Genomic DNA, 27,633 nt, shown 5'->3' with positions numbered 1-27,633 from the left:
TTTTCCAGTGTGGCCCATACAAAATACAAGCTGACATCTCATTCTTTCTTCATCTTGTTTTTTGAAAACACACACAAAACCTCAGCAACTTGTTTCCAATCTTACAGGCTGCTTCTGCAGCATGGGCAGCACATGTACAGGAGAACTGGGAAATTGCATCAGGACTCCCACACACATTTCCACAGTCTTTCAAAGTGCATTTGTCAGGATGTTGGCCAGTATTCCTTAATCTGGGGTAATGGTTTGGGTTACTCCATTTGCAATTCAGAATCTCTGTCTAAGGCTTAAACTCACAAGCAGTGCTTATGATATAGAGATGGCAAGCATCCAGAAGGGTTTGTTCCCCTGCCAACCACCTATCTCTGGACTCCTGTGGTAACTTGAAAAAAGGGCTTTTATTTATTATCATGAATTATATAGCATAGAGGTATATAAAGAGCAGTTACTATGGACTCACTTCCATTTGTGTTTACAATGAGAGTGCTAACAGACCATTACATTTCTTTCAAACATTGAATGTGTGTGACACACCCTGACTTAGAAATGTACTTCATTCCTTCTGTTCCACCAACATATTTTTTCTGGTGCCACCATCACCTAACCTTCTTGCATGTAGGTTCTGTTCCACTAAAGATAATCTGCTGTTTTGAAGCTTAGAGTTGAAAACGCTTTCAGAGGTTAGTCTCACGCTCAGTGAGACCCACTGGAGGGAGTTCTACGGGGAGAGCAGGCTTAGCCTGCTCTCCCCACAGATTATCAAGGCAGCGGCCTGGGTGGCCGGATCAGCTGTCCATGTGACTGCTGGCTCCATCATGGAGTCGGCGGGGGCTGCAGGGAGCAGGGGCCATGCGGCTCCCAGAAGTTCCACAATGCCCCACGTGGGTGCGTGGGGCATTCTGGAGAGACCCCTGAGCCCAGGAGGCTGCTTTCAGCCTCCCGGCTGGGGGTCTCCTCATGTGCTGCCACTCCACAGAGCCACGCCGTGGCAATACATGATCAGGAAGCCAGGGTTAGCGGAGCACTTGCACCACTAACCTTACCTAAGGGGAGGCTACTTTGGCGGGTTAGCCACCAGGTAAACACCAGGCTCGCCTGTGAGCCCGCTGGTTCTCATAATGACTGGAATGCGGGCTAAGCTCCCTTAGCCCGCTTTCCAGTGATCGTGAGAATACCCTCTTTTTTGTGGTGTTTTTTGTGGTGCATGCAATTTAAACTTCATTGTAAGTTCACCAGTAAACACAGTTCACTAATACATTTACCAGTCCCTCTGTTTTGATGTCACAGAAGCCTGGAAGAGGAGTTGGAGATACAAATAAGGAAAGTAGTGAAAGATAAGAAAAGCTGCAAGGACATTAGAATTAAGGGCTTAGTTTAAGCCATTAAATTATATAATTTCTGTTGTTGTTATGTCTTCGACTTTGAGCATAGGAAGTAATATAGAAGAGTGTACTTCTAAGCATACATGGAATATCTTCATGTGGAATTACTAAAGCCAGTCCAGCACATAATACAAGTATACACTGTGAAGAGAGATCTCCCCCCACTTCCACTCTCACAATATTAACACCTGGAGTCATCCCATGACACTGATTGACAAGAAATTTAGGGCCGACAAAAAAGAAGTGCCCCCACACCCCACACAGCACATAATCTATGGAATTCTCTGCCATGAGATGTGGTGATAGTCATCAGCTTGAACAGCTTTAAAGGGGGCTTGAACAAATTTTAAAGAACAAGTCTATTAATGACTGGTAGTCTTGATGGCTATTGGATACCTCCAGGCTCAGAGGCAGGATGCAGGATGCCTCTAAATACCAGTTGCAGGGGAGCAATAGTGGAAGAGGGGGCATGCCTTCATCTCTTGGTTATGGGCTTCCCAGAGGCATCTGGTTGGCCACTGTGGGAAACAGGGTGGACTAAATAAGCCTTAGGCCTGATTCAGCAAGGCTCTTGTGTTCTTCAGACACGAGACTGAAGAAGTAAAGGATTCCTGGAAAAAATTGGAGGAAGCACAGAGTCAGAAGAAAGATGCATAAAGAGGAAAGGTTGATCAGCATTGTAGGAACTGTGGGGGGCGGGGAGCTGAAGAGGTAATGGCAGAGTCCTTCCTTCTAAAGAGCAGTTAAATTGTTTTGAAGTTACTAAGCATTCTGAAGGGAAAACATGTGGTCAAGAGTCAAAAAGAACTGTGTACTGTTGGTGAGAAGGCATTTAGGAGTGTGAGGGAGGTTCCCTTGGAAGCCTCTCTTTGTTTATGGGGGGACATTTTTATCACTTTTGGGAAAACAGTGCAAAACCAACAAGTGCTCAATGCTTACATGTGCTGAGCACTCCTCCTAATAAAGTCTATTGCCACCTGGTGAGATGCCACTGACCTTGAGTTAGCACCTGGAGAAGTTTTCATAGAGAATAAACCTTTTAGAATAAACCTTCCCACAAATGTGTGAGAGTCTGCATTAGTTGCAACAATTTGAAGCACTAGATTTACTTACTTGTATTTATATTACACCTTCCTTTAATCATGGAACTCAAAGAAGCATGCATGGGGTTTGCAGATGTTAGACCTTAGAGCTGTGCACCATGTCATGTTCAATACATTTACCCTGTATTGGGAAATGTCAGACCCAATTTGCTCTTTACTGGGAACTGTTGGATGGAGTTCCTTCATGCAAGCCTGAAGTCTCCAATAGTTGGAATTGCTGTTAAGGCAGAACTCTGTCAATGGTCTAAAAGTTCTGTTGGACCTTACCCCACTCACTGCCCTCTACTCCTCCTCATCCTTCTCCCCATGTGTCTAGGTGGATATAAGTAGCAAAAAAACGGGATGCACAAAAAACAGGAGAGATAAGATGCAAAAAAACCGTGCAGAGGTAATTGCTCAGAGACTCAAAAAATAGCTAACGGTAGCGGAACCTCTACTAATACTGGAAAAATAACCAGAAATACATATAGAGGGAAGGAGGCAATAATATCTGTGAAACAAATTCAAGATGCTATATTAGAATGAAACCATAACAATCATAATCCAGTAAACTGGAACAAGTACCAATGGTCTGACAAAAATTCTGCACATGCATGTAGCCAAATATTTAAACTCTAGTAATAAGACAACAATATAGCAAGGAGTGAATATACACATGAAAATACTACAAACTGTATATAAGTCCATATGTAGAATGATGATTGCTCCAATGTAGATGGCAATTTCCAAATAAAATAGAGGTGTTGATATACTGATGACTGAGCATGCATGTATAGAAATATAGCATCAAAAGAGGCTGAAACTTCTTGCTAAATAGAAGAAGATCCTGTGAGAGAGTTCTTGTAAAAGTCCTTATGCGTTAACCCAGGATTCTTAAACCCATTTTGGTTGGTCCTTCGTCAGAGAACTCATAAATTCTGTAACAGTAAGATAAGAACTGACAAGTCTCACAGTCAAGAGTTTCCATAAGTAAACATAATAGTATCAACGTTGTCCTCCCCTCTTATACATAAAACAATACATACCCACTTATCTCTTGTTGAGATTTACAATCTTTATAGAGGCAACCTTTCCTTTTACATCTTGCTGAAAGAAAAGCGTTTACTGCTTAACAGGCCACAAGGTTAGCAAATTTATAGTTTGATACCAATTAAAAAATTCTAATCAGGTGAAAACACCTACTAAATGGTCACCCAAACCAGTATCAGCACATAAAGAAATCAGCTATGTATTATTGTCACATTTATTAGCAATTCTGTTTCTCTTGCAGATCATCGGCATCATCATCCTGCTTTTCAGAACATTACTATATCATGTTGTTAAAGAAGTGTAGTAATTAACTTTTTCAAGGAACATCATCCGTAAGAGCAAGCCTCATTGGAGTATGCCAAATATGGTAAGGCACAGTAACATTATCAGGATGATAAGGTCGAGAGAATATAGTACGACAACAATCAAAAAATTCTAATCAGGTAAAGATACCCCCAAATTGGACACACATAATAGTGTAAATACATGAAAGAGTAGCTGTGTATTATTGCCACATACATTAACAAAAACCGCGATTCTCAGGATTACGAAAAAGGCATTTTGAAACAGTTCAGCAACAGTGGCATCCTCTATTTCCAATGCCTTCTCCACCTGCGCCTGAGCCACTTCTTCAGTTGGTGGTAATTCTTCTTCCATATCTTGAGCCTGTGTTGCTCTTTGCAGTTCTTCCAGCTCAACTTCTGTTAATACTTGAGCTGAAGTTGAGCTGGAAGAACTGCAAAGAGCAACACAGGCTCAAGATATGGAAGAAGAATTACCACCAACTGAAGAAGTGGCTCAGGCGCAGGTGGAGAAGGCATTGGAAATAGAGGATGCCACTGTTGCTGAACTGTTTCAGAATCAAAACCAGGCAACCTCCCTTTTGCCTCCAACTCAAAAACCCGAATGCCATTTAACAGAAAAGTAACAAGGACTAAAGCAAAAAATAACTGAGCACATGAACCAAACAACCACCAGGGTTCAACTTCCAGCTCTAAAAACAGTTGCCAAAAAACAACTTGCTCAGGTATTAAAAGATGTCAATGCTGCACTCGCAGAAACAACAACCAATAATTGGCAAGAAACAAACCAAATAATGTACAGTGCAGCAACAATAACAACACAAGAGCTTGGATATAAGATCAGTGGACCTGTAAAAAAGAAAGTAGTACATCACCTAAATGGAAGATTAGATTAGAAAATAAAATCACCAGGTTTAGATCAGATGCTAGTAAATTGAAAGATATGAAAGACAAGAAGCTGAAGAATGAAAACACCAAACAGTATCTGATCCAAAAATACCACCAAGATTCAAGGAAAATTAGAGAAGTCCTGGAAATAATAAAACAGCAAATAACAGCAGTGTCAAAGAAGATTAGCAGATACGATGCCAGAATTACACAACACAGGCAGAATCTCCAATTCCTCTGCTCAGTAAGGTTTTTAGTAAGATCTATCTGGAGTTCACCACAACTGCCTTAATTTTAACCTGTCAGTATTGTGTTATAATCTGTCTGTTTTATTATGTTGAGGTTTTTTTGGTAAGTATGTATGTTTAACTATGTACTGGTCTATGGCCGCAATAAAGGACTGACTGACTGACTGACAATTCCAGTCGAATCAGAGATGTTTCTACCAAAGCATAGAAGGAGAAGCTGCAAGAAACATAGAAACACCAAATAAAGAAGAAACAGTGCAATTCTGGGGGAAATTATGGGACAATCCAATAGACTATAATAAAAAAGCAAGCTGGGTAAAAGAGGTTGAAAAATGAACCAACAAATGCAAGATCTAATAATAACACCAGAATTAATAAGTGAAATAGAAAAGAAAATTAAAAATTGGACTGCCCCAGGCGACGATGAACTGCATGGCTTTTGGCTTAAACACCTAACAAGCCTTCATAAACAACTATCAAAACAGTTCAATCACATTTTGCAGGGAGGTGATATTGAACAATGGCTAAGAACTGGGAAAACTCATCTCATCATGAAAGACCCAGCAAAAGGTACAGTTCCAAGTAATTATAGACCAATAACCTGCCTGTCAACCATGTTCAAATTATTAACTGGAATAATAGCAGATAAAGTAATGCAACATTTATTAACTAATAAGCAGCTTCCTGTTGAACAGAAAGAAACTTGCCTGAACACCAGAGGCACAAAACACCAGCTGCTGATTGACAAAATGATTTTAGAAAATTGCAAGAGAAGAAAAACCAATCTAAGTGTTGCATGGATTGACAACAAGAAAGCCTTCGACTCATTGCCTCATGCATGGATACTAAAATGTTTAGAAACAACTGGTGTCAGCAAAAACATTCAGATATTTATTTTAAAAAAGCAATGAGCATGTGGAGTACACAGTTAACAATCAGTGGTGAGACACATGGACAGGTTAGCATTAGAAGAGGCATTTTCCAAGGGGACTCACTATCCCCTCTGTTGTTTGTAATTGCCATGATGCCACTTTCACAAATACGAAACAAAACAGGCCTCGGACACCAAACATCTAAAACAGTGATTCTCAAACTTGGGTCCTCAGGTGTTATTGGACTTCAACTCCCATAATCCCCAACCAAAGGCCACTGAGGCTGGGGATTATGGGAGTTGAAGTCCAATAACACCTGAGGACCCAAGTTTGAGAATCCCTGATCTAAAACATCAAGTAAAATAAACCATCTGCTATACATGGATGATATGAAACTATATGGAAAGTCCCAGTCAGAAATCGAATCACTGCTAAACACTGTCTGTATATTCAGTAGCGATATAGCAATGGAGTTTGGACTAGACAAGTGTGCTGCATTAATAATAAACAGAGGAAAAATAACAAAAACAGAATGAATAGAACTGCCCAATGGTAGCAACATCAAGAACCCGGAAGAGAAAGAACATTACAAATACTTGGGCATTCTCCAGGCTGAACATTGCACACACTGAAGTTAAAAGAAAAAATGTAAGTGAATACATCAGGAGAGTTAGAAAAATCCTAAAGTCCAAACTCAATGGTGGGAACACCATACAAGCCATAAACACCTGGGCTATACCTGTTATCAGATACACTGCAGGAATAATAGACTGGACCCAGGCAGAGCTAGAGATGCTAGATCGTAAGTCCAGGAAAATAATGGCCATCAATCATGCTCTACGCCCCCGCAGTGATGTAGATAGGCTATACCTCCCTCGCAGCTCAGGTGGAAGAGGAATGCTGCAAGTCCATAAAACAGTAGAGGAAGAGAAAAGAGGCCTTGAAGAATATATCAAGGACAGTGAAGAAGATGCACTTCAAATGGTCAATAACGAGAAACTATTCAACACCAATGAAACAAAGCAGGCCTACAAGAAAGAACAAGTCAAGTACCGAGCAGAAAAATGGAAGAATAAGCCCCTGCATGGTCAATATTTGCACAATATAAGTGGAAAATCAGACATCACCAAGACCTGGCAATGGCTTAAGAATGGCAACTTGAAGAAAGGAACAGAGGGTTTAATACTGGCTGCACAAGAACAGGCACTAAGAACAAATGCAATAAGAGCAAAAGTTGAAAAATCAACAACAAACAGCAAGTGCCGCCTTTGTAAAGAAGCAGATGAAACAGTGGACCACCTAATCAGTTGTTGTAAAAAGATCGCACAGACTGACTACAAACAAAGGCATGACAAGGTAGCAAGGATGATACACTGGAACATCTGCAAAAAATACAAGCTACCTGTAGCCAAAAATCGGTGGGACCATAAAATTGAAAGAGTTGTAGAAAATGAAGATGCACAAATATTATGGGACTTCCGACTACAAACAGACAAACATCTGCCACATTATACACCAAATATAACTGTAGTCGAGAAGAAAGAAGAACAAGTTAAAATAATCGACACAGCAATACCAGGGGATAGCAGAACAGAATAAAAAGAAATAGGGGGGAAAAACAAAATACAAAGATCTACAAATTGAAATTGAAAGGCTGTGGCAGAAAAAGACCAAAATAACCCCAGTGGTAACTGGCATCCTAGGTGCAATTCCAAACAACCTGAAGAGCACTTCAACACCATAGGGGCCACAGAAATCACCATCAGCCAATGACAAGAAACCACTTTACTGTTAACAGCCTATATTCTGCGATGATATCTATAATAACAGCAACAACATTGATAACAAAATCCAGCCATCCCAGGTCCTTGGGAAGGACTCGATGTCTGGATAAAACAAACCAGTCATTAACACCTATCTGACTGTGTAAACAAGAAATAATAATAAAACCCTGACTTGAAAAAAAACTGCAAATGCACACAGTAAAAGGGAATCTCTCTCTCTCTCAACACAATTTTGCAAATCCTTCCTTGGGCTCTCCACAGCCTCCCTCCTCGCTCCCCACAGCCAATGGGGATACAGTTGCCCATGACAACATTTGATTGGGATGATAACAAGTCAGCCACAAAGAAAGGAGGCCGCAAGCCAATCGGAAGCCAGTGCCAGTAAACCAATCAGCAAGAGAAAAACAGCCCTCCAAAATAGTGATCGGAACACTCAAATTATTCTGATTGAAATTGTGTTGTTCTGTTTCCAGCTCGAAATAGGTCCTTTATTTTAAGGGCATTCTGTTTCGATCTTGAAGCATGCGGAACAGCTGTTTCATAGTTGGAATGTTCCGACCGCAAAATGTTCTGCACATCCCTAATCAAGGTCACTGATATGCCCAAAAGAATCATACTGACCTTACCTTATATAATAAGTCATTTATTCATTTACCATAGCCAGACTACAAATAAAAACCTTTGTATTTTCTTGGGTTCCGTGAATACTACTCCATGTTTGTAAAGCAATTTGCTACTAAAATAGCTCCCTTGTGCCATTTCCTTAAAAAGGATGTAAAATTTGTGTGGGACACTGTATTCCAAAAGACATTTCAAAGAGATTAAGCATCATGTCTTTATTTTTTATTTTGTCAGGGAGGGGTTCCTTAACATTTTATGATAGATAATAAGTTTGATTAACGTCCACAGAAATATTTCCTTTAATGGCAAGCACAAAACCATTTCCTTGTACCATCCAAGACAAAGGGTCTGCATGGGAGAAAAACAGATTGGTAAAAGAGATTATACACTTTGACTGTTAGCATCAAGAGAAGATTCCTAAGGAGAGACAATAGGTCTGTTTACACCACCATTTAGGAGTGGGTTAAAAACCTCCTACACCCTTAGCAGCACATGACCATAATTTCTGTTTGAGTCAGGAAACACATTATTAAGTCAGGCATGGCATTGTTGTAAATATGTTGGCATGGCTGACCCAACAGGATTTATGGCGCCTCCAGATCCACTTCTGTGAGTCAAGATAGAAATTCTGTAGATAAGAAAGTAGCAGCTTAGCTGCATGGACAAAAGCGAAGGATGACTCTCAAAGATAAAATAGTAGAAACAAAATAAAGTCCCCTTGAAACTAAACTAGGTACCCCCCTCTATGATATCTGAGCAATAACTGAAATAAAGGAGCAAGGAAGGAACAAAACAAGGACAGGCTGAAACAAGAAAAGTTGAACAATTATAAGCACAAGGAACACTGTCTGCAGTAGGCAATGTTGCTGACAGTACCGTCTCAGGAACAGCGTTTGCTTGTTATAGGGCTCGAGATAACCGGCAGCCAATCAGGCTGTCCTGACTCAGCATTTCTATTCCCTGTCCCGCGAGATCTTACGCCTGTGTGTCTCCCACTGAACCTTTCTCTTGAGACGTCTTTTTAACACAGGTTAAATTCCAGCTTCCTCCTGATCAGTCTCCTCTGATCAGTCCTTCCTCCTGATCAGTCTCCTCTCCTCATCTCTGCCAGCTGTTCAGATTCCCCTGTCTGCTGCCGTTCCACCTCAGCTTCAGAATCTGTTCTCACAGCCAAATCCTTCTGCTGTGCTTCTGAGCCTGCTCTCCCAACCAAATCTTCCCGCTCCTCCTCTGACTTTTCTGAGTCTGGGTCATGACAGGCATCCATTGTTGAAATCAGGAATTGAAAGTCCTCAGAGGACTCCATGCCTTCCCAGCATGCTTTGGCAGCACACTGGAAAACCTCATGATGACAGCAACTGCCCTCTGACTGGCCACAAAAGAGCAGGAGGCAGATCCAACTTTGATGAAGTTGTACCAGCTATAGTATCATAAAGTATGCTTTGCCGAGTGTCATGACCATGGATGGCAGCCCCTCCAGCCACAGCTCTTTATTGTTTCTGTGCCTCCTGGGACCCAGTAGCTGTAGAGAAGGGGTGAGTGGTTTCACACAATCAAAGAGTCAAGGAGGAGATCTTTCTTCTCCTCCTACCATGGTTAAGAGCAGGGTAGGAAAACTGGATTACCCTGTTTTGAGCAACCTGGGCTGGAGGAATTTTTGTGAGCTGACATGATCATGCAAAGCAGGGTAGTCTACCTCCTACTCTGAATTTGATGATTGTGTGAACCAGGTCACTCTGTGTTTATAGGACACCTCTACACCTAATGACAACTTTCAAGCAGGTGCAAAGTGTTCATGCAAGACTAAGTACCTGTCCAGCTCTCACTCCAGCATGAAAGTGACATTTCTTGAATATCTCAATGACAAACAAGAGAAATATAAATAAGATGCAGGTAATTAAACAGACCCACACAACACAGATTTGAATCTGGAGACTTCATTTGACTGAAACTGTGTTACAGAGTTCCAAAAAGGCCATTCTGAATTGTAGATATGAAGGGATTCCACTGCCCTCAAAGATCGGGGGAGGGGATGGAACATTTCATGACTTGCTAAGGACCCGGAAGAAGAATATGAAGAGCATGCTAGCTACTCTTTTTAACTAAAAAGCCCTCAAAACATGAATGATGGAGGACAAATCCAGGGTTGGGGCTATTATCGGGTGCACGCGTTCCAAGGACCCATGCTGCCCTGCCTCTGGGGCTACTTTGCTCACCCCTGGGACTGCTGTTCACTCATTGACAGAGTTTCTCCCCCCGCTCATGCAGTGCTCTGCACTGCGGATCATGCCCTGTGGTGTAGCAATAGCAATAGCACTTACATTTATATACCGCTCTATAGCTGGAAGCTCTCTAAGCAGTTTACAATGATTTAGCATATTGCCCCCAACATTCTGGGTACTCATTTTACCGACCTCGGAAGGATGGAAGGCTGAGTCAACCTTGAGCCCCTGGTCAGGATCGAACTTGTAACCTTCTGGTTACAGGGCGGCAGTTTTACCACTGCGCCACCAGGGGCTCTTAACCAGGGGCTCTTTTACCACTGCGCCACCAGTGTACTCCTTCAGCCACCAACACTTCCTATCCATCCCCAATGGTGCCATATGGGATAGGCACACACTGTCACTGGGGTGAGGCTGCCACCCACTGCCACCATCATGTGTGCCATCACCACCAGCGTAGGCGATGTACTGCTGCCATGGGGAAGCTGACTGGCCGAGTTGACTGGGGAAGTGCACTGCCGCCATGGGGAAGCTGCCAATGTGCTCCCTATGCCACTGGACAAATCAGCATTCCAGAAGCTGTTCTGCCTTCCAACTGCTTCAGGATGTGTTTTAAACCATGGAAAGATGCATAAGACAAAGGAGGCAGTTTAGAAAATTTCAGGTTTTGTAGCTACCTTTGGCTTTGAATTAATTATGATTCTTTTTCTAAAGATGAGGAGTGTATTGTATCCTATATCTGTAGCCCTTTTCCAGTTTGTTTTTGATATGTTTGTCCCTTGAGAACCCAAACAGAAAGAAAGAATAAAAGAAAGAATGAAAGAGAGAGAGAGAGAGAGAGAGAGAGAGAGAGAGAGAGAGGCAGGCTTTAAGTAAGAGCTTTTGAATAAAGTGACAACTTGTTTATATCTGAATCTTGCCTGCTGTGTCTTCCTTGGTGGCAACAAGATAAACCAATACTAAAAAAACCACTCTCCTTTAACAAGAGTTGCTTCCCACACAGTGCTAAAGTGCCCAATGGCAACCAAAGAAAGTTCATGTAAGATATGCCACAGGATCACTTTATATATACTTCAGTAAGTAATAAAAAGCTACTAATTAGATGAATCATAAATGAACTAGCAGAGTAGCTAGGTAGTCTGAACTTCTTCTACTAGGAATTGGGGACCTTCCGTTGCAGAGCATTTGTTATTCATGTCAACTTAGAGCTTTTCCTCTCATATAGCAGGGCTTCAGCTGAAAGAAAAAGGGAATGAGGTGCACTGAACCTGCAGTCAGCGCAACTGGAATGTATAGCTCCCTTTGCTCCATCTCAGGAAATATGGCATGAATCAAAGCTGCAGGAGAAAGTGGTTGATCTCTCTTTCATCTATTACTCACATTTTAAATATAAGCCTTGGTGACAGAGATGATTTGCCTGAGTCTCCCCACTTGGGACATGGGAAGTGCAATGGTCATATCGTAAGAATTTCTAGGGTGCCTTGGGCTGCAAACTCCTGACCCTAAGGGAACCATTACTCCTTTAACATCTGTAGGCAGGGAGAAGTTGGCAGGTAGGGTTTCTTCCGCTACAGTATGGTAGAGTCCCTGTGGAGAGGAAGACAGATGGAGCAATGTTTCAGAAGCTGCAACACTGTCAAATTTATCCCTTCATTCATATGTTACAGGAACGGGAGACATCTTTGGGCCAGGAGCTGGTAACCCTAACGGCAGCTGTTTGCTACTTAAGCCCCTTAACAGTGTGGAGGAGATATTCCTTAATGCATCAGATGGGATAGATTGAGACTCCTCATGCTAATGAAGAATAATGATGATACTCTGACACAAATCAATGGTTTCTTTAGAGCTCTAAATGTGAGTCACTGCATGATCAGGTCCTAGCATCTCTCACATAAATGCAATAGCACTATCAGTTCAAGCATGCAGGTCAAACCTCTGTTTTAAAAAATAATCCCAGCTACAGTGCTTTTACAAAATGGCACATTATGTTTCCAAAATGTGGCTTCATGAATTAGCTCCAATGCAGTGCCTTTACATAAGTTGACAGAGGAAATTAGTACACCAGAATTCGTGCACTGAAAGTATTAACAAATACACCCAGGTCCAGATGTTTCAAACAAAAATTATTTAAGAACACTTATGAATAATTTATATTCAAGCATGTACTGAAGATAAAAAGAAAGTCATTTTAACACTAGGGATAGGTCATTCAGGAATGATGTAACCAGTGTGGTGATTTCATGCAATGAGGGACCAATTAGATTTGGTTATGTGATAACAGCACGAACTCAAAGGAGAACAAAATGTTTTCGACTAGGGATGTACACAAATCAATTTTTTTGATTTGATTTCTGCCCAAAACAAATCACCCCTGATTTGTTTTGTATCCAAATCTACCACCTGCAAATCACCCAAGATTCAATTTGTATTTGCTTTGATTCAATTCAGATTCAGACCAATTTGGAACACTTATCAAGGTCCTAGAGGCATAAAATTTGGGGGGTGTATAGGGCCCCATGGGTACCACCTACTACCCAAATTTCAAGGTAGTGGGACATTTGGCCGATTTTTAATGAATTTATTTCATTTTTACTGACTTTGAACATTTCTGCCATAGGAAACAATGGGGATTCAAAGTTGCCATATCCTAACCCTAACATGGATCCCCAGCTTTCATTTAGAAAAAAGAAAGCTGAGCTCCCTTGTAGAAGTGGAGTTATGGAGCAAAATGTGTAGTAGTTATTTTTCAAGTGTTTGGATGCTTTGGTGTATAATAACTTTTCCTCATAATGAATCCCTATGAGGATTCATTGCACACCTTCATTTCTTCTCTTCATTTTGAATGTCACTGCACAGTGCCAACTGTCAACTGCCATGTGCCAACTATAACCCCCCCCCCCCACCTGCAAGGCAGTGGGGTACTCTTTTTATTTTTAGAAATATTGAAATGTTTAGATTCTTTGGTTTCTAATAACTTCCACCCATAATGAATCCTTATGAGGATTTATTATTCACCTTCGTTTCTTCTGTTCATTTTGACTATCATTGGACAGTGCCAACTGTCAACTGCCATGTGTCAACAACAACAACAACAACCACCCCCCCACACACACACACTCTGGGGTACTCAGTTAATTTTTTGGGTATTATTTTGGGTATTTTTGAAATGTTTAGATTCTTTGGTGTCTTCATTATACACCTTCATTTCTTCTGTTCATTTTGACCCCACTGCTTTGCAGGTGGGGGTGGGGAATTAGTGGCATCACATGGTCCAACTACCCCACAACCCACAAGCCACTGGGTACTCAGTTTATATTTTAGGAATTTTTGAGGTGTTTAGACTCCTTGGTGTATAATGAATCCTCCTAGGGATTCATTATGAGGAAAGGTTATTAGACACCAAAGAGCCTAGAATATAAACTGTCCTAGAACATAAACTGAGTAGTAACCCACTGCCTTGCAGCTGGGAGGGGGGTCTAGTTGGCACATGGCAGTTGACAGTTGGCAATGTCAAAAAGACAGGCAAAATGAATAGAAGAAATGAAGGTGTGTAATGAATCCTCATAGGGATTCATTGAAGGAAAGTTATTATACACCGAAGAATCCAAACAGTTGAAAAATAGTTACCACACGTTGCTCCATAACTCCACTTCTACAAAGGTTAGAGCTTAGCTTTCATTTAAAATGAAAGCTGTGAATCTGGGGGAATTAATAGGAGGGATCCGAATCTCGAATCAATTTGAATTTAATCAGGCATGATTTGATTTGTACCCGAATCTAGCCAATGGACCACAAGAGTGATTTGTTTTGTCTCCAAATCACCCAAATCAGCTAGATTAAGGTACAAATCAATTCGTACACGAATCAATTTGCACATCCCTACTTTCTACCCTCTTTTGAACCAAAACTTTCTGCTCCACTCAATTCTATATCATATGATCTCACTTGAAGTAAACATACACAGTTTACCTGGCTTTAGAATTACCCCAATAATAACAACTATTTTAAAGTAAAAAGACAAAACCCTAAAACTGGTATAGTCTCAGTGGAGAATGGACTATGTACCCATTACTGCATGCCAAGATCTCCCAACCCCTAATGAGACAGCTGTTCATATGGTCATTTCCTATCATCCGTTACACCGATGGAAATGGATGGCACCTGCATTGTTGGCAACAGGAAGTTTTTGCTAATGCTTATGTTGTCAGTGGTGTACATATGTGGCAGGCTCCCCAGTGATTTCTCTACTTTTAGCAACTCCTTTAAGGAGATAAGATATATCTCAGACACAGATTGAAAGCAACAATCTTAAACTGAAAGGTTATTTAACCTGTATTTTGAGTTCTGAGGTCCACGCAAGTTTAATTCTAATGAAAAGGAAATTAAACTTTGACCTTAGAATTTTATATCACTGTTGTAATGAAATATCTTCACAAATGAGGAAGACCAGAGTGTACATATTTTGCAAAGTGCCCAAATGCACTGAATAGTCATAGGAGGAATTCATCCCTCTTATCCACAGAACACTTTATATTAATCATATATGCAATAGACCATGTTGCCACCTGCTTGAGCTTGTCTCAGGCATGGCAGTATTGCCCCACCCAGCCATAGTTGAAGCATGAGGCTTGGGGGAGGAGGGCTTGCTGATTGGGTGGATAGTCTGGGTGGGTGGAGCAAGTGAGCAGTTTCTGAGTGTGCTAGTCTAGGCCTTTACTTGGCTTTCGAGCAGCATCCCTCCCTCTCACCTTGGAGAACAGTGTGGGCTTTGCTGGCCATCCTGGCCACACAGTCGGGTAGGAATCATTTAAAAAAATGAGTTTCAAGGAAGCCCAAAAGGTTATGGGAGAGGCAGAACACACGCTTTGTAAGCAAAAGGTTCCAGGTTTAACCCCTGGCACATCCAAGCAGGCTTGGGAAAAACAGGAATCCTGCTAGCAATCAAAATATACAATAATGAATAAGATTGACGAAATGGTCTGATTATAAGAACATAAGAACAGCCCTGCTGGGTCAGGCCCAAGGCCCATCTAATACAGCATCCGGTTTCACACAGTGGCCCACCAGATGCCACTGGAAGCCTACAGGCAGGAGTTGAGGGCATGCCCTCTTTCCTGCTGTTACTCCCCTGAAACTGGTACTCAGAGGAATCCTGCCTTTAAGGTTGGAGGTGGCCTGCAGCCCTCCGACTAGTAGCTGTTGATAGACCTCACCTCCATGAAGTTATCCAAACCCCACTTAAAGCCATCCAGGTTGTTGGCTGTCACCACCTCTTGCGGCAGAGAATTCCACAAGTTGATTATGCATTCTGTGGGAAAGTACCTCCATTTGCTGGCAATCAATTTCATGGGATGTCCCCTGGTTCTAGTGATATGTGAGAGGGAGAAGAATTTCTCTCTATCCACTTTCTCCACACCATGCATGATTTTATGTCTCCCTGCAGTCATCTTTTTTCTAAACTAAAAAGCCCCATGTGTTGTAGCCTTGCCTCATAAGAAAGGTACTCTAGGCCCCTGATCATCTTGGTTGTCCTCTTCTGCACCTTTTCCAGTTCTACAATGTCCTTCTTTAGATGTCTTAACCAGAATGGTACACAGTACTCCAGGTGTGGCAGCATCATCGTTTTGTATAAGGGCATTAGAATATTAGCTGTTTTACTTTCAGTCCTCTTTCTAATTATCCCTTGCATGGAATTGGCCTTTTCCACAGCTGCCGCACGTTGAGTCGACACTTCCAATGATTATGTATAAAGCATCTTCATATATGTATATAAATAATGGCCGGCATCCTGATTAATGCTGCACCGTACAAGCATAGGAAGCATGGGTGCTATACTAGTGTCCTGAACCAATTTTCCCTTTCCCTGGAAGTGGTCCAGGCAACTAGAAGCAGTTACCTGAGGCTTGCAAAATCATTGGGAACCTATGCAGTCAGGCTGCATGCTTTTTTGCTTGTATGGGCCCAGACTTAGAATGTCTAGTGTTCTCCAGAAGTAGCCCTGAAACCCTGACTTGGTTTTTTACTCCCCTACTCTGTCCTTGGCAATTACTAATTTGGTGCTTAAAAAAAAAAAAAAAAAAAGGAAGGCTCTTCACTTCTTCTTGCTGGCTACCTGATCCAGCCACTTAGGGATAATTTAGCCAGTGTGAAGATTTTACAGTACTGAATGACATCATAAAGCCAAATGAGTGTGAGGGAAATACTTTTTGGAGGAAGAACATTTTTGCTCTGTTTCTCAGACCTCCCAAATGATTGCCAAAATGTGGGAGTTTAACAAGGAGTGGATTATTTTGTGAAACAATTCCACATTTTGGTTCTGTCCTAGCACAGCTACAATAGTGTGTTGAACACAGAATGTGAAGCCAAATCTGCTATAGTATTTAGCTTTTTAAATTGTATTTTAAAGAATGTTTCTAATCCTCTTGGCTACAATTTAGCACTTCAAAAGATGTAAATATGAAAAGTCTTGCCTCATGCAGTTTGTCAGTGAGTTCTCATTTATAAAGGACTGGAACATCCTTATTCAGGAGAGGTCTTAATCCCATAGTGTTGACCCCAGCATCTATAATTTTGCTTATTTACATCTGTTATCATTACCATTTTTAAAACATTCGTGACCCTTTCCCTCAGACCATTGTAGATCTTAATCATCCATCAAGGAACAAGTTATGCAATCAAGACAAGTCTGGCAAGTAAAGTGAATATTCTATATTTACTTCGTGTTTACCTTTACATGTTCTAATTGTGAAATTTGGGGGGGGGGCTTTGAGTATAAAAATATTTCCCCTTAGATTAAAGGACAAAAAATATTATGAACCTGGAAGTCAAATAAAGAACTACAACAAATCTACTGTTCTAAATCTAACCCCATCAATGGCTAGGCTATAGGTTGAATACTAATGGCAGAGAACTATGGAACTGGGGGAAAAAAAGCTATTTCCAAGTAGAGCTCACAGACCCAGGAGGACTTGATTTCAAGTTGATTTTTGATGCAGTGCTTGTGTGCAATGTTCTGTAAGCAATTATCGGGGCTGTCCAAGATCTTTTCAATAGTGGAGACCAGTCCTTACCTCGGTCACAATTTATTTTTGAAGTTACCACTCAATTAAGATGAATGGAAAAGTTCACTGTCTTGTCAATACTATTGTTTCAGTCTGCCTTGCCACAGATGGAACAAGGCACCATCCATTGATTTACAAGGGAGGAAAAGCCAGTGAAGAGCACAGAAACTAAATTTAAAGAATTAAAGCTTCCGTTCGATTAGAACAGCACAGAACCCAAAAGCTGCCACCTCATGAATACAAATTTTAAATAAACAAAACAAATCAGCCTATGGGTTGGTTTTTGGTTTTTTGTTTGGTAGTCCGTTAGAATTCTATTTCCATGTTCTGGGGATGATTTTTTTTGAGAAGGAAGAGATGAGAGATAAAGTGCAGACTCTCTCTCTCTTTCTCTCTCTCTCTATGGAAAAAAGTATCCACATTGCATGGCTACAATCCCAAGTAATTTTGATAACATATTCTTATTCTTAATAAGATTATTTCAAATGATATCATTCTTAAGTTAAGAACAGCACCTTTGAAATCAATGAGCCTTAATGTCAGGTCCCTACAAAATGTTACTTGAGAACAAACCCCATTGATTTCAGCATGATACAAGTCATTCCTTTCTCTTGATCACACCCAATGTATTTGTTTCTCTGGAGATTTTTCCTGTGTAGCTTTTTACATGATCACTGAATTAAATTCTAATTCTAATTCTAATTGAAAGTCATTGACTACTCATAACAAAGCCAAGTTCAAAATTTCATTCTATCTGATAGAGTACGTTGCAAATAAAAATGATTCAACTTTTTGCTTATTGTCTTAAACAAATGCATTGGTAAAATTAATGTTATGAAATATTACAGTGAAATGTTTTATTTCACTTTAGCTCACTCCACAAGAAACAAACTATAAATGCATGTTTTCAATTAAACATAATTAATTGGTACTTGTTCATAGGAATTTATGCAGTCAATGACTCTACCTCTGCAATGTTCCTTTTTATACTATTTCACCTCAGGGCTAAGAATTTTGCTTCAGTTTTGTTTCTTCTTTAAAAAGTTACATATCATCTTAAAGCAAAAGTTGTCTGGCATATATTTAAAGTGGGTGCTGTTAATGTAGCCATTTTGTACTAATGATTAATAATGGTTTGAGCATAATGATGAGAGCATACAGCAGCAACAGCAACAGCAACCACCATCATCTTCACCATCATCATCATCATCATCATCATCATCATCATCATTATTATTATTATTATTATCATTTCTTGTTTACACAGTCAGACAGGTGTTATTGACTGGTTTGTTTTATCCAGACATCGAGTCCTTCCCAAGGACCTGGGATGCCAGAATTTTATTGTCAATGGTTATAGATATCGTTGCATATTGTCAATGGTTATAGGTATCGTTACTGTTGTTGTTATTATTATTATTATTATTATTCCATCATGGCATTTTACTGAGTAACATCATTAAACAAAAACAAAAATGAGGTCTGTTTCTTTGATAACACAGCCTCAAATCATTAAGGACATAAGAACAGCCCTGCTGTATCAGACCCAAGACCCATCTAGTCCAGCATCCTGTTTCACACAGTAGCCCATCAGATGCCACTAGAAGCCTACAGGCAGGAGTTGAGGGCATACCCTCTCTCCTGCTGTTACTCCCCTGCAACTAACTGGTACTCAGAGATATTGATAAACCAGCTTTGGATCCACACACAGTATGATGAGAGAGCGGTAAAATGACCTCTCTCTCTCTCTCTCTCTCTCACACACACACACACACACACTAACACACACACACACACACTAACACATGCACACGGACCACTTTCTAATACCTGCCTATTGATATAGTAGTGACAGTAATCCATATTGAGTGTCAATTCAAACTCAGGAGGTGATAATTAATTTGGACCAATTTGACTGGAATAAAAGGCATTGGCTTCTGTAGGTACCCTAAGGATCTTTTCCACCAAGTTTGTTTTACGCATATATTTTTAGGGAATTCATACTCCGACATCAATGTAGCTTCCTGATGTAATATATGAGAGTAGAACTGAAAGTTTTTGCTAGGGTCTTGGAGGTAACTTGTTTTGATCTTTCTATCATACAGTAATATATGAAAATCCTAATTTTTCTTCATTTAAACATTGCCACTAGGTGCATCTATTATAGGGTAAACATAACATCAAGATCCTTTCCTTTCCACAGTGCATGTAGCTATCATCATATAAAGGCTATTTTTTTAACAATTATTTGTATACTTTGGTGTTTAAGCACATGAACAATAAGCTTGGAGGTCTTTAATTCAAATATCAACTCTGCTATGACCTTGCTGGTTGACATCCTGACTTCTGAAGCACATTGTTCAGTAAAGGAGGCACATGCACATCTGATGCATTCCAGAGTAAAACAGAATGGGCAGCCACACACAAAAGGGAGGCAATTTTTGCTGATCTCCTTTCTCTGAAGTACTCTGTGATCCCTGAAACTGTGTCCCCAATGACTGTATGAGTGAGTTTTCTTTGTTGCATGCATATGTCATAAATCAAGATGTTGGCCACTAGGTGGCCTTAGATAAACCTCTCTTTCACTCATATCCCACCTCTCCTGGGTTATATGGCAGTGTTTCCCATACTGGGATCCTCCAGATGTTGCTGAACTACAGCTCCCATCATCCCCAGCCCACTGTTATATGGTAATAGAAATACGTTCTGGCAGTTATTATAAGGATGATGCAATTAGTACTTTTGGCTTGCTTTTCAGGTACTAGAGCAGCTTGATTACTGCTTCCCTGTATCTCCATCATATATCAATGTTGTTAACTAGGTTTATACCATTAACTAGGTTTATACCATAACTAGGTTTATACCATAGGTAATACCGTGAGATAGCCAATGACATGATTACAGGCTATGTAACTGGAGAAAACCCCCTATTATTTTGGCATATAATTTAATATTATGAAAAACATTATAGTGGTAACTGAACTGTGTGTTCTGGGTGGGAGAAGATAAGTAATCAGGGTGAGGGGGTGTATTTGGCTAACATTGCTGAAGTGAACTTGAGCCAAGGTGTCACATTGTTGGGCAGTTGAGTTATCAGAGATAGAAAGTGGGGGGAAGGTTGCTTTGCTGTTATGTACTCATCTGTAAGGTGTCTAGAATGGACCTCTACAGGTATGTGATTTGGAGGTATTAGAAGGCACACAAAGTGGTTGGACAGAAGTGGACTGTTCAACCTTTGGTTAATTATAATTTCTTCTGACCATCTAGAAGTCTCAATATAGGCCAATAGGAACAAGGCCTAAAAAACCAGAAAAGTAGATTAGTGGGCCAGTCTGACCAAAGTACATATTATGCTAGTTTTTCCTAGAGAATTGGTCAAATTCATCAAGGTGAAAGGAACAGTCAGAACAAGTCAGCCAAGGAAGAAGAAGAAAGAAGAAGCAAGGCAGAGAGTTGAAGGAGAGAAAGGAAGACTGAAGTAGTTGATATAAGAACATAAGAAGAGTCCTGCTGGATCAGGCCCAAGGCCTATCTAGTCCAACATTCTGTTTCCCACAGTGGCCCACCAGATGCCTCTTCAGGGTCTTCAGGGTCTGACTAAAAGCAGTGCCACTATTTCTGAAAGCAGTGTGGGCCATGCATGGTCATGCAGAGAAGGAGAGGAGAGCTGGTCTTGTGGTAGCAAGCATGACATGTCCCCTTAGTTAAGCAGGGCCCACCCTTGTGAATGGGAGACTAGAAATGTGAGCACTGGAAGATATTCCCCTCAGGGGATGGAGCCGCTCTGGGAAGAGCAGAAGGTTTCAAGTTCCCTCCCTGGCTTCTCCAAGATAGGGCTGAGAGAGATTCCTGCCTGCAACCTTGGAGAAGCCGCTACCAGTCTGTGAAGACAATACCAAGCTAGATAGACCAATGGTCTGACTCAATATATGGCAGCTTCCTATGTTCCTATGTAAGGAGAGATAACACTTTCAGGAAGCAGTGGCTCAGCTGCATCCTCAACAGGTATGTTGTGAGGTAATCAAACTATGTGTGTCCAGTGTGTTGAAGCCAGACCAGGAGTAACTTAGCCTTTCCACAAAAATTTGAGCAGGTTAAGCTTAGAGTATGGTTAATTTGCTGGAGCAGCAATAGAAAATAATAGAAATAGGAGAAGGGTAATTTGATTTAAGATTAATTAAGAGAGAGCTTCATTAACAAACAAGCAATTACTTCTGCCTATAGAACACTAAGAATATTAAAGAAACTGAAACAATACAAGTATCTGAAATACATTCATTATTGTCCTGTAAATAAAATTATTTCTTTTATTTTTTATCTGTTACATATGGTCTTTGATTGTCCATACCTATGATATATCAGGTTACTATACATATTTAAGAGGGCTTATTCTATCTAGAGAGGCTGGCAATGAATTAAGGAAAATATAGTGGGAAGGATTTGGGTGGGGGGACAGGAATTTGTGGGGAGGGTTGGATTTAAAGTCCACCCCCTATCTACTACAGTCAAAAGTGTTCCATACAGAAATGCTGGTGTATGGGATAATCAAATAACCAGTCTGTCGCACATGATTTCCTATATATAAACATTAGTGGGACAATGTGGGATGGAACCAGAGGGTGGAAATGTTCACACCATTCTAGCAATTTAAGAAGAGAACAAGATATAAAGTTTATCATATGCTTGAAAATATTGTATAGATGACTCTGATGATGATGATGAAGATGACGATGGAGAAGAAAATGCATCTGAAGTGCACAGGGTTTCTACCTTTTTAAAAAGTTGACTATGCAAGGTTGGTCATCTCTTCTCTGGACTAAAACATGAATTATAAGTCAGAATTGTCATCTATGAACACTAAGTCTTGGTGTTCATGATATAATTGAAATAATCACGTTCTTCCCTTGTTTATCCAATGTCTCAATTTCCCTCACCCATTCTCAGGTCTCCCTTGTGTAAATGTCTAGATTGTAAGCCCCTTGGAACACAGTTTTGTTCGCTCATACTTTGTAAAATGCCATGTCCATGCTATATACTGTATATAAGGCACTACATACATTAAAAATTTTGGAACAATTTTTTTAATGAACCATGTAGCGTACATTAGTTAGAAGCAGTGACCTTGCTGCTATATTTAAACAACCACTTTAGCAGACTATATAGAAATATAAAATGTTTGTATCAGGTGTGCTGAATATGTTTAAACAAAGCAAAACCCAGAGGTATTAATAGTCATCAAAATCTGCTTTGTGTTCATTTTTCAACTGCATCTCTCTATACTCTCCAGAAACATTGTCTGGTTGTTGTTGTTTTTTGCTTCATGTAGAATTTCATATATATATATATATATATATATATATAGAGAGAGAGAGAGAGAGAGAGAGAGAGAGAGAGAGAGAGAGGTGTGCAATGAATACAAAGTTGTCTTTAACATGACCTGGACTATCCTTTTAATTACTATTTATTGCAAGACATTCTTTAGTCAAATGACTATAGCAAAAATAGGTAACATTCAGTTTAAAAAAATATAGATGGGGCAAGCTCTAATGGACCCAGATATTTCAGGAGCAAAATTGTCACATTTTTTAATTTGAGATGTTAAAATGATGTCATGAAAAGAACAGTTAAGCTTAAGTGCAAAGCATAAGTTTAATTGTTTCTAATTTTTCCTGCAATAATGAATAATGCATGCCCTCCTCTCTCTCTCTCTCTCTCTATATATATATATATATATGAGTGTGTGTGTGTGTGTATGTGTATGTGTTGTGTGTGTATGTGTGTGTATATATATATATATATATATATATATATATATAAATATAAAATTTAAAGATTTCCTACCTCTAGCATGATGCTGCATAGCACACAATGTGTGGGTTTCACCATCATTTTGCTTTTCTTGCTTTAAAAAAAAAAATTAATGCCCTTCTCCCATTTAATAAATAGCAAGGTATTGATGGTGCACTAAACACAAAAGTAATACAGGCACTGCTTGAAAGGCTAACGTATATTGTATAGTCAGGTACCCAGGAATCAGGCCCTAGCTCCTTAGTCACTGTACTTCTTTTATGACAGCTAGGCATAGCACTATGTTAGTGTAAACTAACTGTACAGAGGATGCCAGAGAGTTAAAAAATTTAAAACCAAGCATGGTAAATAAAACACAGCCAACTTGCATCATGCACCTATCATCAAAGCGTAAGGCCTCAGTTCTAAATGCATTTAGAAAATATAAGACATTAAGAAGTACATTTAAGATTGCAGCATCTATGGGCTCAGACATTCACTACAAGTATGGTATCAGATCAAGAATCTTATGCTGTTTGATATTTATGGATTCATTCAGTCCATGTTGCGTAGCAAGAGCCTATAAGACTGAATACTTGATGTGAACACTAAATTAGTTTTGAAATCCAAGTCTAATATTTATACTTCTTGATCAAAAAATATATTACACACCCATATCTTTGCTCTCTAGTTTTCAGCCCAGATCAACTTTGCTCGTCCAATTACAAATCTTTGGAAACAGGGAGCTTTAGAAGAAAAATCCTGTCCTTAACCTTGCCAATAGCAGCACAGATTATTTCTTTCTGCCACCTACACTACATGTTTCTTTACAACACCCTCACACATAGCCAAATAACTAAGAAGGCTTTTCCAATAAAACCTTGCTTTGAGGATTGTATTTTTTTGTCCAATGTCCCCTGTAAGCACAGAATTCCACACTCCCAGAAATCAATAGGAGTTCATCAGTTGACATCCTGTGGATTTTCCTGTCAGCATGAGTGGTCACAGATCACTAAGTAGTATAAGACTGGCTTCCATGAGACTCCCCAAAGAAAGAAAAGTGGGATCCAGAATGGCTCATACGATACATTTCATGAGACCAATTATATTGACAGGGTAGAATATCAAGCTTTTGACTTGCTCAGACATCTCCTGAGAAACACAAGGCCCACTTGAAAGCTTACCACACCCAGCCATCATAGCTGTTCACATAAAAGCTTTGATCTCAACCATTTTGGAAATCCAGAGATATTTTTGTGGGAGAATTAATATATTCTATGGCATATTATGCCTGATTAGGCTCTAGGATATCTTGGTTCAATCTTTGAATACCCATGAATTCACTGTGTGCCCTATGAGAAATTGCCCCCTCTCAACTTCAGTTTCCCATCTGTAAAATTGGAAAACTTACTGTATTACCTAAATGCAAGTATGAAGTGAGACAAAAGATATGAAATAATTGGCACAACAGAAACATTCTGTTTTGATAATGGTGATATGTTAACAATGGTGAGAGCTCTTGTTTAGATATCTTAATATTTAATCTCAATTGCCCATATGTATATTTTGACACAGAAAATAAAGGCCTGCTACTGCTACTTCCATACACATTCAAATATATATGCATGGTGCATGTGCACTGGGGATACCTGGGTTTCCCCATGCAACTACCACACTGTGTTGCTTTTGAGGCTACTTCAGAGGGCTCTCGTTACTTTCTGAAGTAACTTTTCAGTGGACTTGGAAGCTGCTCCAGCAAGAACTCAGAGATGTGCCCTGTGCATATGTGGAAGCAATGCTGATAGCCTGTGAATCCCACCCAAAGATTACTACCAAGACAGAAGTGAAACTAAGTTTCACTTCTGTCTTGGGACAGAAGGAGGCCACATAAGGGCACTTTACTGGCACAGTGGTGAGAGAAGAACAGCATAATGAGAAGAAACACAGAGGCACTGGCTTTCAGGTTACCATTCAGGTTGCACTACTAAAACAGAGCCCCTCTGGGTTTTTTTAGTTACAAAATCCACCCACTCATCTACAAGAAACCTGTGGAAAGAGCATAAATGCCTTTGATCAAGAAGTAATGTTTTAAGCTCATAGTCTGTTTTCAAGCTCTGCTGAACAGTTTTCACCTGAGGAAAACCAGAGTCGTGATATTTATGTAAACTAAAAATTGAGTGCTTCTGAAGTTTCACCGAGGCTTCTAATCAGTGGCACAGCTTCAAATCACTCTTCAACCTTAGAATAATTGACCTGCCACTGTGGCCGGGGCCTGGGGAATCCAGCAATTACCATCTGAACTTGCCTCCCTCTCCATAGTGCATTATAATGCAAAGCCTTCCCTCCCCATCAGTCACCTAAGTGGGGCAAGTCAATTGACACTCATGGAGGAGAGGAAGCAAAGCTTCCGTTAGTCCGTCAGGAAGATTCAGTGATCCTGTTATGTCTACGAGGACTGCTTTTCCCCGGAAGCTACCATGCAGCTTCAGAAAGGGAACACATTGATTATTTTTGCACATTCAATAATATTCTCCAGCCCCCCCCCCCAATCATTTACCTTACCCACCCAACAAATTCCCTTTACCTTGGTTGCTAGAGATGTGACTGCAGCCACCTGGACATGCTGTCAGCAGAGGGAAGATGAGACTAAATTTCCAAAGGAAGCCCCTCATTTCATAGCTCCCCATGGCTGGTGCTTGAGCCCCTCGTCCTGGCCCCTGGGAGGGGGTGGGGGCTTCAGGTTCTCTTCCTCCTCCAGGCTAAGAGGCAATGCCCAAGGCCCCAAGGGGAAGGGAGGGTCCAGGTTACCAGGTGCTGCCAAAGCTGGACCAGTTTCATCCACCGTAGGGTAGGGGAGTGGAGGGCGTCCTGAGAAGAGCGAGACCCGGCAGCAAGAAAGGCCAAGGGGCACCGTCTGGAAGGTGAAGAGCTTGCTGAGAAGGTGAAGAGCTCAGCAGGCAAACTTTCCCTGGCTCGGGCGGTGTGTGTGTGTTTGCGGTGCGGGGTGGGGGGGGGACGGGTTATGCAGGCTGCTGGTGGCGCCCACCTGGCTGCCTTCTTTCTTCTGGCTTCCTTGCTCAGCCTTTCAATAGCAGCCTGCCCTCTTGCAAAAAAGCCCACAACGGCAGCAGCCTCCTGGGGAGCAACATCTCCGGTAGCCCCCTTGCAGCGTGTCCGGCCCCCCGCCTGCCCATGAGGGACAGCGCCCGGAAAAGAGAATTCCCGCCCTTGGTGATGGGAAGGTCCCTCCCAAGGCAGCGTCTCTCTCCGCCGCGAGAAAGTGCTGAAATGCTGGACAGCTCCTCGCCGTTTCCTGATGAGCCGTCAAGAAAACTTGCCAAGCAGGATTTCCCAGCCGCCGCGACGGGCTCCCCTTGGCTGGGACGGTGGCTCCCGGACGCCAAGCAGTCGCAGATTAGACTCCGTTGGGTTGGTCTTCCTTGCGCCCACCGACATCTCCGTGGCTTCCCATCAGCTTCGACTCGCGCTCTTGACGACTGCCTTCTCTTCTTGCTTTTTTGGAGTAAACCAGTCCTCGGTCAAGACAAGCAGGCTTGATGTTACCTGGCGTCCGAGCCGGCAGGAGGGCTGCTGAGGTTTTCCGAGCAGCAACCATACCAGGCAGCAGCCACCGCTTGCTGCAGAAATCTCTCTCTCTTTCCTTCCCCGCCAAAACAGGGGGGAGGGGGAAAACACAGTAACACTACTGGATCCTTATGTGGGCGAATGGAAGGGGAGAAAGGAAGAGGAGCCAGCGATGAAAAAGCTCGGACTCTTGTTGTCACCTTCTCCTCAGTTGTTCTCTTGAGAAGAGGTGAGACCGGTATGTATGGACGTGGATGCAGAAGGCAGAGGAAAGAGCTGCCTAGTAGCTGCGAGCAGCCCGCAGGTCAAATGCAGCCTGTTCAGCACTAGAGGGGGTTAGTTGACAAGACAAAAAAAAACAAAACAAAGAGATCCCTCCACTTTGCTCTTGGAGGGCGTCTGTGGCTAAACTTTTAAATTGCATTAGATTAAAAGGACACTGGTAATCCTTCGGGCACAGGTGGCAATTTGTTATCTTTAGCTTTCTTTCTTTTTTTTTTTTCTTTTTTGTCCCTCTCCAATACAAGCTTCTTCCTTCTCTGTGCAATGATTCCTGTTCCTATTTTCTCACTCAGAATGTTCAAGGCTAAGGCCATTTTGGACGTTTCCTTATTTTTTTAAAAAAAAAGAGAGAGAGAAAGAGACAAAGTTGTGGGAGGGAAATGGGGAAAGAATATACTTCCACATGTCACTTACCCTCATCCACAACAGAACACTTAACTATACTAATTGCAATATTGTAGGTCAATTAG

The 27,633-nt window shown here is 41.1% G+C and overlaps 1 protein-coding gene across 9 annotated transcripts in view; it reads right to left on the bottom strand.

Annotated features, from left to right (window-relative positions):
* Positions 1-27,421, bottom strand: part of EPHA6 (EPH receptor A6) — a 750,202-nt gene extending 722,781 nt beyond the window's left edge. For 3 of the 9 annotated variants that reach the window (XM_053308759.1, XM_053308758.1, XM_053308769.1), the window contains exon 1: positions 25,881-27,415. In XM_053308759.1, the coding sequence (XP_053164734.1) occupies positions 25,881-25,983 (103 nt within the window). In that variant the 5' untranslated portion in view covers positions 25,984-27,415. Of the gene's footprint in view, positions 1-25,880 lie in introns of all 9 variants that reach the window. The other 6 variants (XM_053308761.1, XM_053308767.1, XM_053308763.1 and 3 more) reach the window with 4 other exon arrangements.
* Positions 27,422-27,633: the final 212 nt, after the last annotated feature.

Source organism: Hemicordylus capensis, chromosome 3 (assembly GCF_027244095.1).
Source record: "Hemicordylus capensis ecotype Gifberg chromosome 3, rHemCap1.1.pri, whole genome shotgun sequence".
Classification (NCBI taxonomy): Eukaryota; Metazoa; Chordata; class Lepidosauria; order Squamata; family Cordylidae; genus Hemicordylus; species Hemicordylus capensis.
Note: the sequence above shows the minus strand (reverse complement) of the source record. Positions and strands in the feature narration are given on the sequence as shown.